At 32.6% G+C, this 17,753-nt stretch overlaps 1 protein-coding gene across 1 annotated transcript in view; it reads right to left on the bottom strand.

Annotated features, from left to right (window-relative positions):
* Anxa10 (annexin A10) overlaps positions 1–9,752 on the bottom strand; it is a 56,259-nt gene extending 46,507 nt beyond the window's left edge. The window contains exon 1 of the mRNA XM_033765569.1: positions 9,694–9,752. Within this exon, the coding sequence (XP_033621460.1) occupies positions 9,694–9,711 (18 nt within the window). The 5' untranslated portion in view covers positions 9,712–9,752. The remainder of the gene's footprint in view (positions 1–9,693) is intronic.
* Positions 9,753–17,753: the final 8,001 nt, after the last annotated feature.

Below are 17,753 nucleotides of genomic sequence, written 5' to 3' on the forward strand. Positions count from 1 at the left end.
AAATTTCCAACCTCCAGAATTATAAGAGCATAAAACTGTGCTGTTTTAAGCCTTAAGTTTGTCACGATTTGTTTCAGTAGCAATAGGAAACTAATATATTCACTGTAAAATCTTGGTGTGTTCACCATACCTAACTTCTTATGTGACACATAAGTACCCGATACCCTCACAAAAAGATGTGTATAATCTGGAACAGATGAGCAATGAAAGAAAAGCAGTAAAGAAATTTATTTTAGAAGTTCAGATAATTTTTTAAAAAATCACAACTTCAAATTAAAGTAGACCACTTCATATTGGAGAATATTAAAGAAAAATTTAGCACTCATGGATACCATTTAGAAGTCCTGTCATTTCAAAAGGAAATAAATAGGCATCAGAATTCTCTTCCATAAAGTTAAATGTAAGAAAGCATTTGGTCCTTTTCAGAATCCAGAGGGAAATGTCTAGGACTCAAAGCTTTTAAATCCTTGAGTAAAACTATACTTTAAAGGAAAAGTAAAAAAATGTAAAAGAAAAATTCCAGTTGCACACCTGAAATTTATGTGGCAATCAAATTGATGTTAGCATTGGAAGGGGAGCTTTTTGGAGGTGCTTATGTGGAGTCCTCCTGAATGAGTCTGGGTGTCCTTGTCAAAGGGCTTGCAGGAGTGAGTTTGTCCCTTTTGTCCTTTCATCTTCTGTTGTGTGAGGACACAGCAAAGGACAACAAACTGTTCAGAAACCAGAAAGGAAACCTGCTGGCAACCTTGATTTTGGATTTCCCTTTGGAAAATTCCAAGGAATTTTAGAAAATTGTGTTTTGAATGAAGACTGTGAAGCTAAAACTGAGGCCAACCATGTTAACATTGTTTTCTATATGGCAATAGCTTTGCAAATTTTAAGCTGTATCTGATAGGTTTGGACAAACAAGCAAATGTGTCAGTTATTGATGACTGGATATGTAGAATGTATTTAGTCCCAAATAAATATTTGTTCTCTATGAAGACACTGTTTTCTCAGTAGAGAAATCAGCCTGCTACTGTCATAATTAAGTGCACTGTCACTGTCACCAGAAATGATGGCCATTAGTGTGTTATCTCTGATATGACAGTCTTGAGAGGGCACCTTGCACCCATGTTCCTCCCAAAACTATGTCCTAGCATCATCAAAAAAACTATCAGCCAGTTTCACATTGAAAGGCATTCTATACAGAATTGATGAGTAGTCCTCAAAAGCCTCAAAATAAAATCCAAAAGTTTGAGGAACTGTCACAGATCAGAGGATAAGTTAAGAGACACAGCTACTAGATGAAATGTGGACTCCAAGATTTGTTCCTGCAACAGGAAAACAAAGAATATTTGAAGAAAAGTGGGCATAATCTAAATCAGACCTATTGTTTAATTAATAGCACTATGCTTATGCTAATGGCCTAGTTTCAATGACGTCTTTGGCACGATTAGATAAAATGTAGACATGGGAAGACCAAGGAAAAGGTTATTGGGAATTCTAAAATAGTTTTATGTTTCTTCTAAAAAATTCTCCAAGCAAAATGTTAAAAATAGTTTTACCTACAAATCTAGGATGCCTGTTAAATCAGAAGTTACTACAATGGTTTTAATTTAGCTTCAAACAGTAAAGTGATAAAAGGTTATCTCAAGGATTTCCACTGCAGGGTTCCGACATAGAATCGTACTGCGGAATAGTAACGGGGTATAGCAGGAAACAGACTGTTCACAATTGCTTTTAACTGCTTCTGAGAGAGTAAACCACCCCAAGGAGAGGAGTAAAGTGATTCTGAGATTAAGTTGAGGAAATCTGTATGGGGGACTTCCAGAGGAAACGAAGTTGTGAGCAGAGGACAATAATAATTGAATAATTATAACATGTGGAGATATCCTGCCTCACTCCTTGCCGTACTGAAGTGACTGAAAAGCTCATGGAAGAGTCTAATTCTATGGTAAATCATTGCATCTTACTCTGAGGCAAAGGGTTCTTGTATAAAAATGAGACGAGGGAAGAATAAACTATAGCTTGAAAGACATAAAGATTAAAATTTTATTCTATCTACATGTCTGTCTACATCAGAGAGAAGAATAACTCAATTAAATATGTGAATAAATGAGGTAAAAGTTAACCAGCTGTATTTATTTACAGCATGTTATTTGACTACACTATGGAGTTTTCTACTCCTATTCTAAAAATTAATTTCTATACTAAATTTTGAACCTAGATTTTTTTTCATTGAGTTTATTGGTACATTTTAGGTATACAGTACAGTTATATTCATCATTGGGATCTTGTACCTTTACATGACAGGTCTTGGTTCTCATTTTTTCCCCATACCTGTACCCTCCCTTCGCCCCCTCCTCCCTTCCCTGTTTACAAAGATGTTGAGAAATCTAGATTTGAAAGCAGCACTCTATCATCTTAGGAGGAGGAAATACAATCTTGTAGTTGAGAAAGGACAAACATATCTTTTTGGGTTTTTTTTGGTACCGGAGATCGAACTCGGGACCTTGTACTTGTGAGGCAAGTGGTAGAACCACTAAGCTAAATCCCCGGCCCCATATATGGTTTTTTAGATTGTTAGTGGACAAACTGTATGTACCCTGTGATTTTTGGGGAGTATTATATGATAGCTAACACAACATTTTTCTTATAAACCATTTCCATTTCTGAAGCAATCTGATTACTCCATATCAATATCAGAAGAAAAAGATCAAGTACACTAATTCATGAATTAGGAGACTTTGAACATCTTGAAGGAAAATCTGGCGTGTTCACAGGGAGTCATGCTGGTATTCATACCGGGGTAAAAAGAATAACAGAACTATAGGGAAGTTGGATCCTAAAGAGTTTCTACTAAGAAGCTGTGATAGATTCGTTGTGACTTTCACTGCACAGAAGTCTCTGTTTCAGAATCACTAATTTTCCTATCTCTGAGGGCTCATGAATCCAACCCCTTTTCACTGTGCATATTTACTTTTCTATGTACAAGCTGCACACTTGATTAAACACCCAGCAGTACCCACCTCAGCAATGAAAAGTACACGGAAGGTACGTTTGTCCCCAGGTACTGACATCTCTTTTAGTACCTTTTTTTGTTTTCTTAGTTATCCTTTAAAAATGACATTTTAAAATTGGCTGTTAAATGAATTCCTATAAATCACATACAAACATTCAATACCTCCAAAGACTTAAACCATAATTCAAGATGATTATTATTATAGTGATGGCAATGACAAAAGAATGACCTAGCTAAAAAATATAATATGATTTATATATTTTAAAATATTATTAATTCATAGTATTTAGAATGATGACTTAAAAGGCTTCCTTTTTTTTTTAACTTACAAAGTACAACTGCAGTGCTTTTAGTTCTGGTTTATTTAAAATACAATAGCACAAATGTTTCTATTAAGAGAAAGGATAACACAATATATTAAAGTATATACTGTTACTTTATCACAAACTGTCATAAAATAGAGATGAGAAACCAGTCGTAAGTAGCTTATGAGTGAAGTTGATTCCCACTTTATCCCTAGTAGGGGTACTAAAACACATTATTTTGTGTATGAAGTACTTTTCAATTTTGTGCATGATCTTGTCATAGTCTGGTAATTTGTTTTCCTAACAGAATTACAGGAATGTCTGAAAGATATAAACTGAGAAAGAACACATTAATAATTATGGGTTGTGATACATCAGCTGGCAAAAAAAGAGGCCATTAGAGGCAATTTTCATTCCTCCCTTGAATGAGAAATTCAGGTTCTCAAGCTTTAAGCAAAATCCATGAATCATCTGAGATGATTCAGAAGAGGATGAGGCTAAGCTTGATTGCATGAACTTCAAAATACTTTCAAACTCCCCAACTTATTAAAAAAAAGTTCTATAATTCCTTCCTTGTTTGGTCCATAAGGCTTTGCAACTTTTTATCACCAAGAATTTCTTCTGATAGAAGAATTCTGTAGTAGATAGAGGCTGGGTGTAGGCTTTTATTGATAAAATGTATTACAAAATGAAAAGTCAGTGAGTAATACTCCGTAAATGACTCCTTTCTTTCCTCTTTTTCCAATCCACCTGATTACAGAAATGCATGACCATTAAAAGAACCATGACTCATACTGCTTAAACATAATTTTAAGATTATGATTTAGTAAAAGAAATAAATTTTAAAAAATTTTGATTTATGATAATCTAACGACTTTCTTCCTGTACTGTTTGTTAAATGGGTTGACTAATTAGAGCAAATAAAAATATAGTTAACTATCTCTTTTCACTGGAGATTTTAAGGCTTTCAATACTTGAAATTTAAAAGTGACACTAGGTTTATACCAATATTTAAATCAACACAATGTATTAATAGTAGAGGTATGATTCAGAAATATTTTTTCAGAGAGCTTAATAATCACCTAGAAAATTCTAGCAATGCCTAAAATATAATATCCTCAGAGATGTGTCCTATCTTTTATAAGATGTCTAATCTACATATGGAAGGCACTTGTGGAAATGCAAATAACTCTATAAATTTAATTCTTATACTATTTGTTACTGTGGCAAATCCTCTAAGGACTTGCATATTGAAAGGCTTTCTCAAAATTTCCCTCTAATGATTATACTTTCTATAACATTACTTTGTCTAGTTTCAGAATGTTAATGGTTCCTGTATGACAATGGAATGCATGTTTCAAGAGGGCAGAGTCTTTGATAGGCATTTTTACCACTATATTCCCAGTACCTGAAAGTAGTTGTAAGAGCGGAAGTAGTAGGACCAACCTGGGGGCTATTTTATGAAGTTGATAAAGAGTGACTGTATAAAAAGAAAGAGAAAGAACTATCCCTGACTCCAGTTTTTATTTCTTACATCCAGTGATGCATTATTTTTCTGTAATAATAAGAGATAAAATTTCTATTGATGGAGTAGATTTTTGGCTACTTTAATAATGGGTTTGGACATAGGTGCCAGGCTGAGATGTAGATTTTAAATTCCCAGTTCATAGATTGTAATAAGAACCAGAATATTGGATGTAATGACAAAGGGAGTGATTAAAACAGAGAAAAGGGGAGTTTTAAGAATTTAGCCCCAGACTTTGTTTCCACGTTTTTCCTTTCCTCTTATTTTTTGTTTTCCCTTCTTACCTTATGGAAACAAAGCCTTTGTAAGTAGGGAAGGGTGGAGGGGGTGCAGGGAGTCCAGGGGAATGGGGAAAAATAAGAATCAAGATACCTCATGTAAAAGTACAAGATCCCAATGATGAGTGTAACTGTAGTGTGAACCTAAAATGTACCAATAAAAACCCCCAGAATTTAGCCCCAGAATACTAGGAGCAAAATAACCCTCAAATTTCTAGTAAGATGAGTGAGCATTGGGCATAGTATTCAGACATAAAGTGGTCATTAATCACCTTTAGAGTCAAAGTTAGGCATTTTATGAGAGAAACTCAATTAGAATGGATTCAGAGAGAAGTGGAAGATAGGAATCAGATATAATGAATGCAAATAATTTTGAAGACTTTTGTGTTAAAAAAGGAAGAGAGGTGGCAGTAACTGGTGAGGAAGTGAATATATGAAATTTTTAGCATGGTATAATTCATTTATAAGTAAAGATTATGTGGAGTTTAGGAAAAATATATTTCCATGCATGAAAATTTTGATGCTATTCAAATGTACTCAAACAACTGGGATAATTGTAATTCTATAACCTCACTTTCTGTATATATTTATATCTATTTATATATCTACCTCTATCTATTATCTATCTGTCTATCTATAGAGAGGCTCATTAGTAATAGAATAAACCTCATGCCTTCCCTCTAAAAGCAGTGTTTTGGACTATTAAAAGCCATGGGTTTTGAGGTAGAGTTGCAATCAAGCTTTGACATTGGTATTTTACAAAGCTGAATAATAATGCACCTCTTGTGGATGCTTTACAGGCTCCAAGTATTCTTTCAAGTGCTTTATCAGTCAATTAATTTTTAAGCAACCATTGTAAGATAGGTACTATTATCAAGTCTCTTAATGGAAGTATTGAGATGCAGAAAAGTAAGAAAATTGTCCTCTAAATCCAGGATCCTACCTAATAAGACTGAGTTTGACTATATGTTTAGCCACTGCTCTGGACTCAGGTTTGCTGAGCCCCTGCATCACAATCAGTGGTTGCTGTAACAGACTCCCAGCCTTCACCAAAATTAGCAACATGCTTATACACCACTTAAAGAAAAAAGCTACTCCATTTAATTTTTTCAGTTCAATACTTAGTTCCACAGACGCTTCAATAAAGGTTGAAGCCATAACCAGTTTCAACCTAACTTTTGTTGAATCAAAGTGTGTAAAGTTCAGTCAGTGTAGTCTTATGATTGTGAGAAAGCAATCTATAAAGTATGAATAACCTTTTAATAATATTTGTTCAGTAAGTCATATCGCAGATAAACAATCAAAGTTAGGTTTCTTGGATGCATGAAAGTTTTGCCTCTCAGGAATATCTTTCTACTGGAAAAAAACTACTATGGAAATAACCTTTTCTTACCAAGCCTCTGCTCCCATGTCCTATCTTCTCAGGCTGTAACCATCCCTAAATCAGTTGCCCTGCTGATGTTTCTGACCTAGAGAGTGTTTTTCCTGTCTATGCGTAGTTCATTGCTAAAAAAAAAAAAAAAAAAAAAAAAAAAAAAAAATTTCTTGCATCCTGTTTCCTGTAACTTGCTGACTGTCCCCTCTGTAGTATGTTGTCTATTTTGCAGTTGTCTGACTCTGGCACACTTCAGTCATCTTAGGAGCAGACTCCTTGACTTAGAGGATACGTGCATCTTTGTGGTCTTACTGCTGCCGATTATACATATCTTAATTAGCTTCACAATCCCCTTTCCTTTGTAATGTGAAGCCGGAAATCACCACATAGAATAACTATATTTAGTGTTCCCCCCACTCTCATTTTGCAGTTAAATAAGATCATATTTCTACGATTTTCTGGCTTTTTGTCGGAGATGAGAAAGCAGTATATTTCTGAGATTCGGTATTTTATTTAGAAATGAGTATGATAATACTTTTGATGAATGTTGTAAGAGCTAAAAGTTATGTGGATAAAAATGAATAGAATATAGTCAAGGATTTCAAAACCTTTGTATGTTAAATGATATTCTTATAAAGTATTTTGAGGTGAGCATTAAATTAGACAATATCTGCAAAATTCAGATTGTAATACAGGAGCTTTCTTGCGTACATACTTAGAAATTATATTTCTTTATGTACAATGCATAATGTTACTTTAGATGTGGAATACACGGATGTGTGACATCAATGTGTGTAGCTTTTAATACTGCTATGACTAATATTTTTTTTGAAAATAAATTAATATGACAGAGATATGGAAAATTACCAAAAATATGGAAAAAGGACTAAGATTAAAGTCTACTTCAAAGCCAAAAGAAAACATTAATTATATAAATAAATCTGTATTAAATAAAATGCGACTATAAGCAAATGGGAAGACCCACTGATAAAACCCAGGACGAAATCTGCAAACAATTTCTTTACAACAATCAGAGCAATTCTAGAAGGTAATTTAATAATATTACATATGCTTATTTCCAAGAGAAATGTAAATACTCTTATTTGGTTCTTCTTATTCCTTGATATATATTTAATTGTTAATACTGTATAATCAGTAAGAATAAACTACTTCAATCGATCTAAAAAATGGTAAAGCCTTTTTATCAAATAGGTACATTCAATCATCATATGTGAGGGTGTAGGGGTCTATTTTTAACCCAAGAAGCCGGGCAATAGTCACTTATAGTATGTAGTGAGACATTTTTTGCCTGTAAAGAGCTTGTCTCACTTGTGGACACAGACACAAAATAGAGGCTAAAGAGATCAATTTGGCCTTAAACATGGGTCTCTGAATAGCACCAAGTTCTAACACTTGGACCATATATCTTACTTTAGAAAATTACTTTAAAATATAATATTGACTATTTAAAATCAATTTACTCTCTATACTTTCTGAGAGTATACATAAAACATAAAATTTGTATTTAATGCAGCTATTGAAAAATGCTTAAAAGGAAGCATAGTTAAATCCAACTCATTAACATCTATTTTTCTTTATCTGCTCTAAAGCATAGCAACTATATTTTTAAAAAAATTTTGTTGTCTCTGGTGAGAAAAACTATAATAGTACATAAGATCCTAAAGAGATAATTGACAATGTGAAATAGGAAGAAAGGGGCTAAAGGTGTAGGGAAAGTGGGAAGGGTAGGGGAAAGGGAATAAGGGAAAAGAAAAAAATAGGAGAAAATGAAAAAAATGGAAATAAAGTGTTTGTAAAAGGGGAGGGGAGGAGGGGGTGAAGGGAGGGCAGGAACAAGGGTAAAAAATGAGAAAAAACACCTGTCATGTAAAGGTACAAGATCCCAATGATGAATGTAACTGTACTGTATACCTATAATGTACCAATAAACAATTAAAAAATTTGTTGTCATTGTAACTTTTAACAATCTCTGAAATATAAATTAAATACTGTACAAGTCTTTCTTTTGGTAAATTGACATAAACATTATTATAAGAATATATATATATATATATATATATATGTATTATGCAGAACATAATATTATTTCCAAATAAATTTACTTAAAGGAATAGAAAAGGAGAAAACTATAGATTTTTACAAATTAAGTAATTTAATATGCTGGACTAAATTCCTTGACACTTTTTATTTCTCGGTAGTAAAATGTAACTGTCCACAATTAATAAAACTATGATAATAACTTTAAAAGCCAAAATTCTTGAAATTTCATATGAAGTTAAAATTGTTAAACTAATAATAGCCACCTTTTAAGTCCTTATTCAATATTTATTTAGAAAGAAACATTTAAATAAAACTTTATAGGAATTAATACTTTGTGAATAGGTAAACATAACTTTGGTGGCTCAAAGTTTGATCAAATAATAATGGGTTTTTAACATAAAATGTTCCGGAAAACCTATTTTTATAAAACTGGGTCAAAAAGATCATTGTTAGCATAAATATACACATCATTTTCGGGAGCATATGAAATGGATAACTTATGGATAATATATACTTAGATAATTATGTCAACACTTCAAAATTTAGCGAGCCATGAGAGCAATTGGATTGAAATGATTCAGACAAGTAAAAATGAAATGATAAATTGAATTATGCATTGCTTAAGATAATTATTTAAAATAGTCTAGAGGGGAGGAGGGGGTGAAGGAAGGGCAGGGACAAGGGGAAAAAATGAGAACCAAGACCTGTCATGTAGAGGTACAAGATCCCAACAATGAATGTAAGTGTACTGTATCCCTAAAATGTACCAATAAACTCAATTAAAGCTGAAAAAAATAGTTTAATCTGAAGAGGTCATGAATTTCAAATAAAAATTACTAGTAAAATTATTTCTTATAGAGAGAAATAAATATGGAGACAAAATGTTATAATTCCAGTCAAAATTCTGAGTCTAGTTACTTAAGAAATGGAATTAAATTGTCTTTGTGGCAAAAGATATTCACAGCAACTTAAGAATTAATAATATTAGTCCCTTTGAATAGTTACATTCAATAACTATAATTGAAAATTTAATGAAATCACCAATAGTTCCTGTTGAAACTGTCAAGTAATACAAAATAAATTTTATAAATAATACTTAAATCTCCAAAGACTGGAAAACTTATAGAAAAAACCATTGTACTTACATAGTCCCCACAAAACATTTTGATGAAAGTGAATAGCTTCTGTGTAGATCGCAAGATTTTCTGTGAGTGGCCAATAAAGCTGTTTCACTGGGAGGCCAGAAAGAATTGAGGTTCACTGTTCAAAGTGAAATGTGTCTGCCTCTTCCGTTCAGTCCCTCTGGCTAGAAAAGGAAGGGCCAATTCTGGTTACAGCCTGACTCGAGGTTCAGTGTTCATACTTAGTTATCAATCATAGGTAAATAGGCAGAATTATTGCCCAAAGTAAATAGAACCATTAGTGTAGGCCCTAGTTGTATATTGATTTGAGAAATATAAATTAGCCAAACAGTGAAAGAAGTGTAACCTTTTGAAAAAGCTGATGACTCATGGAAAGGGAAGTTGATTAATCACAAAGTTAATAATTTATTTTCTGCTTAATTGTCGTCAACATACAGACTTTTGTGGGTGTTTTGGCCATAGTTTCATATATTTGATTACCAGATTTTGTGTGCACTGATACTATTCTCTAAATATTTCAACTACTGTACTGTATTTCTGGTCTTATGTGAAAACAAAACATATTTAGGACAGACGTGATTATCCAGCCATAAAAGTCTTTGGAGGAATATACTGTATTTGCCATTATTTTTTCACATTTTATTTTTTCAAGTATATTATATCAATATTTGATTTTATTCTAACTTTTAGGAAACATTTTTAAAAATTTAATAATAATTCTAATGTTTAATTTTCTTGATTATTTTGAAGTCTCTTGGACTTTTCACATCTTCTTGGACTTCTTTGAAAGAATTGATATGTAGACAGAGGTACAGACAATTTCAGGTCATGTTTGAAAATAAATTTTAAACATAATTGGAGCAGCACATCAATATTTAAGAGGAAGAGTAGTTCATCTTAATAAATGGAGCTGGTTTTCCAAAATTCTAATAATTATGTCCCCAAATGATGTGAAAGGCATTCTGGACAGCACCCATACATAAGTCAATATCCTTTTTAGAAGGAGAATCTATTTATTTATTTTTTCTATCATTGAATTTATTGGTACACTTTACATATACACTACAGTTACATTCATCATTGGGATCTTGTATCTTTACACGACAGGTCTTGGTTTCCTTTTTTCCCCTTGTCCCTGCCCTCCCTTCACCTCCTCCTCCCCTCCCCATTTTCAAATATTTTATTTCCATTTTTTCATTTTTCTCCTATTTTTTTTCTTTCCCTTATTACCTTTCCCCTACCCTTCCCACTTTCCCTACACCTTTAGCCCTTTTCTTCCTATTTCACATTGTCAATTATCTCATTAGGATCTTACATACTATTATAGTTTGTTCACACCAGAGAAACTATTCTGTATTTACACATGTGTGACTTATTTTTCTTAGGAATATATCCTCAACATGTATCCATTTCTCATTATTTATGGCTGAGAAAAACCATATCTTCTTTATTCAATTTCCAACTGATGGGCAAATGGGCTGTTTCCAAGTTTTAGCTATTACACACTGTGCCGCTATAGACATAGGTGCGCAGATATCACTGTGATATGATTCTTTTAATTCTTTTGGAAGATACCCAGCAGAGGGATGGCTGGGTCAAATGGAACCTCCAGTCCCAGCTCTTCGAGGTATCTCCATATTGATTTCCATAGTGTGTGCTCTAGTCTGCACTCCCACCAACAATGGAGAAGGGTTCCTTTCTTCCCACAACCGCACCAACGTTTGTTATTGAGTGATTTCTTGATAGCAGCCATTCTTTGTGGGGTGAGGTGGAATCTCAGTGTTGTTTTCATCTGCATCTCTCAAATGACTAGTGATGTGGAACATTTTTTCATATATTTACTTGCTGCTTTTATGTTTTTGTCTGAGAAATGTCTGTTCATTTCAGATTCCCATTGAGAATCTATTTATTTTGTGGATATTTCCAACAATGAAATGAGCATTTCCTGATCCATTAAAAGTGTAAGACAATGATTATATTAGTACTTTTTACTAAGTGATTTTGTATGAAATTCATATTTTATTATGCTCATCTAAATCTAAAAAGTAGATGGTTGAAACACAAGTGAGAATATAATATGTATGATAAACAGATAAGGAATATGGAAAGTGCGTACAAAAGAAAGATTATTTTGATTGGTTATACTTTCAATTTGTGACAGCAAAGATTGAATGCATGACAATTGGTTTTGGTAATGTTTGAATTTCTACTCTGTAGAAGGTCTATTTTTTCACCTCCATTTTCATCAAACTGTTAACCTTCACATGCTTTCACCCTTTAGATTTTTCAGTCAATACGCCCTGTTGTTCCATTGATATATACCCATTAATACAAAGAGGAGTTTTCTCCATCCATTTATTCTATGGATCTGCACCTTTATTTTCTTCCCACCTTCCCAGTCTCTCATCCCAGTACCACTGCTTATGACTTAGGTTTCCTTCCTATTTATATCAACACATTTGAATCAGGTGTTCTCTTTCATCTAAGGACTTCATTCCTGAAATTATCCTATTTCTTTTTAATACGACGATTTTATTGTCAGATTATTTGCGCATAGCTCCAAATCATGTTATAGTAAGTCTCATTTTCAAAAAGCAAGTAATCAACCTAGCAGAAGACAAATTTTCTTGATTCCACATGTGCCACTAGCTACAACACAACTTAGCCTTTTCTTTGCCTAGGCAAAGCTCCTTCGAACTGATGACCCTCTCCACTCTCCTCTTGCTTCATCCTACTTCCGCCAAGCTTTTCTGTAAAATGCTAAAGCCCTGCTATCACAAATATAACCCCCACTGCAAATAGAATGGCTTATTATTTGTTCTAATTTGACATAGTTTTCTCCTCTCTTGCTGACATATTTTTCTGAAGCACTGTGTTCTCTTAATTTCACTTTGATTTTTATTGGTTACTGTGCTATAAATTCCGCCTACAGTACCATCTCTACTTTATCCTGGTTTCTTTTCTTTATGTTCCCAGTAATGAAAATTGTATTTTTTGTTTTTTAAAATTATGTCTCTATCAGTAGGATAAGCTCAATAAGGACAGAAAATTCCTTAGTCTTGTTTGGCATAATCATTATAGTACATTCAATAATCTAAAATGTGAAAAAAAAATTCAGCCAATGTCTTTGTATGATTCAATTTGTTTTTCTAAAAATTTGAAGTCATCCTCTGTGGTAATTCTTTTAACTTCTGAAATGCATGACAGATCATCTATTAGCTACCAATGTACCAGAATTTGTGTATTATTTTGAGGTTTTTTTTCAAGAACTTCTAAAAATGTTATTGGTTAAACTAGCTAATAATTTCTCTAACCTCACTTTTTGTGTAGTTCAAGATTCTGTGTGAACCAAAGTAGCAAAGATTATATTTCCTGAATTAGGTTATCACTTACAATAATAGATTTTTACTGTATCTATCATATTTTATTATGTCTACTGTCCTACTTAGATATCCCTATCAATCTTTTTTTACAAGTATTTGAAGCAAATATAAAGACATTTTAATAGTATGTTATTGTTATTTTATTGCATTCTAGTTCAGCTGTTACAATAAAAGTTCGAGTACATAAATTGTGTCTTAGTAAAATTGATGTAGAGTACAGTATATCTCATCACCGTCATATGAGGTTTGCTCAAATTGCAGAGTAGAGATGTTGAAAGGTATTAACAGCCCACCAAGTTAAACTGCAGAATAAGCATTAATTTACTGCACCACTGGCCTTGCTTAACATGGTTAGTTGCTCTGTACTCTTTTTTTTTTAGATTTCTCAAATTTATTTATTTTTTTTCTCATTGAGTTTATTGGTACATTTTAGGGATACAGTACAGTTACATTCATCATTGGGATCCCGTACCTTCACATGACAGGTCATGGTTCTCATTTTTCCCCCTTGTCCCTGCCCTCCCTTCATCCCTCCTCCCTCCCCCTTTACAGACACTTCATTTCCATTTTTTCGTTTTCTCATATTTTTTTCTTTTCCCTTATTCCCTTTCCCCTACCCTTCTCACTTTCCCTACACCTTTAGCCCCTTTCTTCTTCCTGTTTCACAAGTCACACACGAGTAAATACCGAATAGTTTCTCTGGTGGTGAATAAACTATAACAGTACATAAGATCCTAATGATATAATGGACAATGTGAAATAGGAAGAAGAAAGGGCCTATTATTCTTTACGGATTTGCCAAAATAATTGATGTTAAAATGAGAAGCATTTGTCAGATGAATCTGCACAGAAAACAATGGATATCGATCCATGTTTTATGTAAATGAGCTAAATATGATTTTTAAAATTATTTTCCTTTCTGCTCTTTGGACATCGAGTTGTATTCTAAAGTCCACTTAAGATTCACGATAACTAAAAATATGCATGACCCTATCATATTGAGGCAACAAAAGCCATGAATATAAATAACCTATTTTAATTATTGTTAAAATCATATTTCCAAATCCTTATAGGAGAAATTTAATTAAAAGTCCAAGAAAAACTACCTCACTATAAAATTATTTTCATTTTGAAAATTAAATTTTAGAATATTATTCATATATATTAATTTTAACGAGTTCTCACTCCTGGAAGAGTAATTTCAATGTAATTCATTGAGATTGGAAATCAGAGAATCATTATTATTAGAGAAAAGGAAGTATTTGTGCTGCTAAATTGGTTTCTTCTGAACATTATTAATACTTAGACGATGTGATATTACAAGGAAAATATATTAAAAAGCAAAAGCAAGTGTTTCTAGATCATATTTACCTTTGGGTTTATAAATAGTTCTTTTTCTTGTTTTGAAATAAAGTACAATATTATATATCTTATTCATCTTCAATATTATTAATTTGGTAATAGTGGTCTTGTGGAGCAAATATAGTTATAAGCAGAGCTTTAAATTTTATTGAACATTTCTCTAAATCAGTAAATGAAATTCATATAGTGAAAAAATGTTTTTTTCAGTATGAACATATGCTAATCTTAGTAATTAAAATAAATGTGCTTCAGTTAAATAAAAATTCCATTATGAAGTGTGAATATATGGTTATAAAAAACAATTTGTTTAGCCAATTGTGTGTGTTCATTTTCTTAAAAAAGTATACATAAAGTATTGTGATGATGCCATTGTTACAAGGATAAAAGGTATTTTAAGCACTGTTTTGCTTAAAAGTGCCTTAGTGCCAGCTCTGTTCTGACAGTTTAAGTGAATACCCTGCACCTATAATTTAAGAAAGAAAGGTTTCTTTTGCTCATAGTTTCAGTGGGTTTAGTCCATGGTAGGTGACCCCCAAGGCAGAAACCATGTGGTAGAAAAATCTGGTGGAAGACAGCTGTTCATACCTGGTGGACAGGAAGCAAATAAATAAGGTAGGAGCCGGGGATAACAATACAACCTTCCAAATCATGCCCTCAGTGACCTGCCTCTCTCAGACAGGACTGTTTCCAAATGAGCCCTTTAGGAAATATTTTACATCTAACTCACAACGTTCCTCCAGACAACTCTATAAAGTATATGTCATTAACATTCCATAACACAAATGATTTTTGCACAAAGTATGAATTAATTTCAGATAAATGAAAAGACTTATTAACCCACAGAACATTTCTGCATAAGGTTTTCAACAAATGAAGGCTGCGGTGCAGTAGAAGAAAGCAAATTCATGTGAACATAAATGACCTGCTTATCAAATTCTGTTTAATTGAGACAAAGTATGTTTCTTCTCTAGTGTGATCTCTCGGAGTATTCAAAATAGCTCTTTTAAGGAAACAGTAAATTTCAAGAAAACACAGAGAAACAATGCAGCACCCCATCAGTAAAACTTAACAAAGACACTAAGGTAATTAAAAAAATCCCCAAACAAACAAATTCTTCACCTGAAAAGTGTGCTAAGCAAAATTTAAAATGAAATAGAAGGCAAAAATAGAATATATCAAATAGAGGAAAGAATTAACAAGCAGAAGACAGAAGATGTGAGTAAATATAGTTAGAGGAGAAAAACAAAAATAAAAAAGGAAGAAAGAAGAAAATACTAGACGGTATGAACTTCACTGGTAAAAGTAAGTTCACAAATTCAAAAATGCTGTAATACTGTAAATATGGTGTATGAATTATTCATATCTTTAGTTTGAAAACTAAAAGGTAAAAAAAGTAAAAATAGCAACTACATTCGTGCATTTTCAGACAGGTAATATAGAAAGATATAAAATTAACACCAAAAATTATAATTATGGGTTGAACTCGTGCTCAGTAACAGAGCACATGCCTAGCATTAGACTTGGGGAGAGATGCCAGAGAGAGAGAGAGAGAGAGAGAGAGAGAGGGAGGGAGGGAGAGAGGGAATAAAGTTTGAATTCAGGGGAAAATGGAGTGTAAGTGCAATTTTATGGGTATTTTTCTCTCAGCTTATTCTCATTTCTATGATCAATGTTAAAATGCTATCACTTAAACATCGTTTGCTATAATCAAATTTTTTGTAATCTGTATGGTAAACAAAAAATTATGTAATAAGCAGAACAAAATTCAGCAAATATGAAAATATGAAATTAGATTAAATCATGTAACTACAAAGGAAAACTGTGAGAGGGAGGCACAATGAAGAATGACCATATAATGGGGCAACAAAATGCATCATAATTGCACTAAGGCCTTGTGGAATGACAATCACCTTAAATACAAATGCTTTAAATTCTTCACACAACAGGAGTAAAGTGAAAGCATTGATTAAAAATAAGACCCAATCATGTACTGGTTACAAGAAGTTCATTTCACTTCCAAGGATACTATAATTCTATGCGAATGGAATCCAAAAGAAAACAGAGGTACAAACTTACATGAGATAAAAATAGACTTTAAATAAAAAATAACAAAAAGATGTAACAAATGCCATACAATCGTATAGGTATCGGTTCAACAATATATGCTCCCAATTCCAAAGCACACATTATATAAAGCAAATAATACTAGGTCTAAAGGGAGACAGTTTCAAATAAAATGATAATATAGAGCTTCAATTCTCACATTTAGTGATAGAAAATAAACTGAATTAAAATTAACAACAAAAAAACCCAACTGAATTAAATTTCATCCTAGACCAAATGGACCTAAGGAACATTTATAAAATGTTGCACTGAATAGCTGCAGAAAGTATATTATTCTTACAGTGCATGAAATATTCCACAGATCAGAGTATAAGTCACAAAACAACTCTATACAAGTTTTTAAAAGTTTTGAAATAATATAATGATTTCCAGCTATAATATAATAGAACCAGAAGCCACTAACACTGAAATCTTTGGAAATGATACAAATTCATGCAAGTTAATTAAATTATTCCTGAAAAACTAATAGATTAAAGAAAAAATTAAAGGAAAATTTCAAGTTCATAAAACAAATTAAAATGAAAAGGGAACATAATAAAATTTATTGGATACAACCAAAGTGTTACTAAGAGGAAGTTTATAGTAATTAGTTCTTATATAAAAAAGCAAAAATAGGGCCAGGGATTTAGCTCAGTGGTTCTGCCGCCTGCCACACAAGCACAAGGATCCGAGTTCGATTCCCAGTACCAAAAAAAAAAAAAATGTAGTCTGCCAGGCGTGGTGGCACATGCTTGTAATCCCAGCCCTCAAGAGGCTGAGGCAGGAGGATCGCTGTGAGTTTGAGACCAGCCTGGGCTACATAGTGAGCTCCAGGTCAATCTCAACTACATAGTGAGACCCTGTCTCAAAAACAAAAACAAAAACACAACAAAAAAGCAAAAATAGCTCAAATTCTCTATTGTTGAACCTTATTAAACCATAAATATAAGAACAAATCCAATCTAAAATTAACAGAAGGAAAAATAGTAAATATCAGAGCAAACATAAATAAAAAAATAACTTAAAAAATCATAAAAATTAAGGACATGAAGAGTTGGTGCTGTGAAAGGAGAAACAAAATTCACAAATTCAACTAATCTAACGGAAACAGAGAGCAGGAGGAGGAAGGGAGATCAAATAAATAAAATTAGAAACTAAAAAACGAGACTACAGTTGATACTAGAGAAAAAAGAAGAATCATTAAAGATTATAAAC

The sequence above is a fragment of the Fukomys damarensis genome, unplaced genomic scaffold (assembly GCF_012274545.1).
Source record: "Fukomys damarensis isolate Sample0158 unplaced genomic scaffold, DMR_v1.0_HiC HiC_scaffold_18, whole genome shotgun sequence".
Classification (NCBI taxonomy): domain Eukaryota; kingdom Metazoa; phylum Chordata; class Mammalia; order Rodentia; family Bathyergidae; genus Fukomys; species Fukomys damarensis.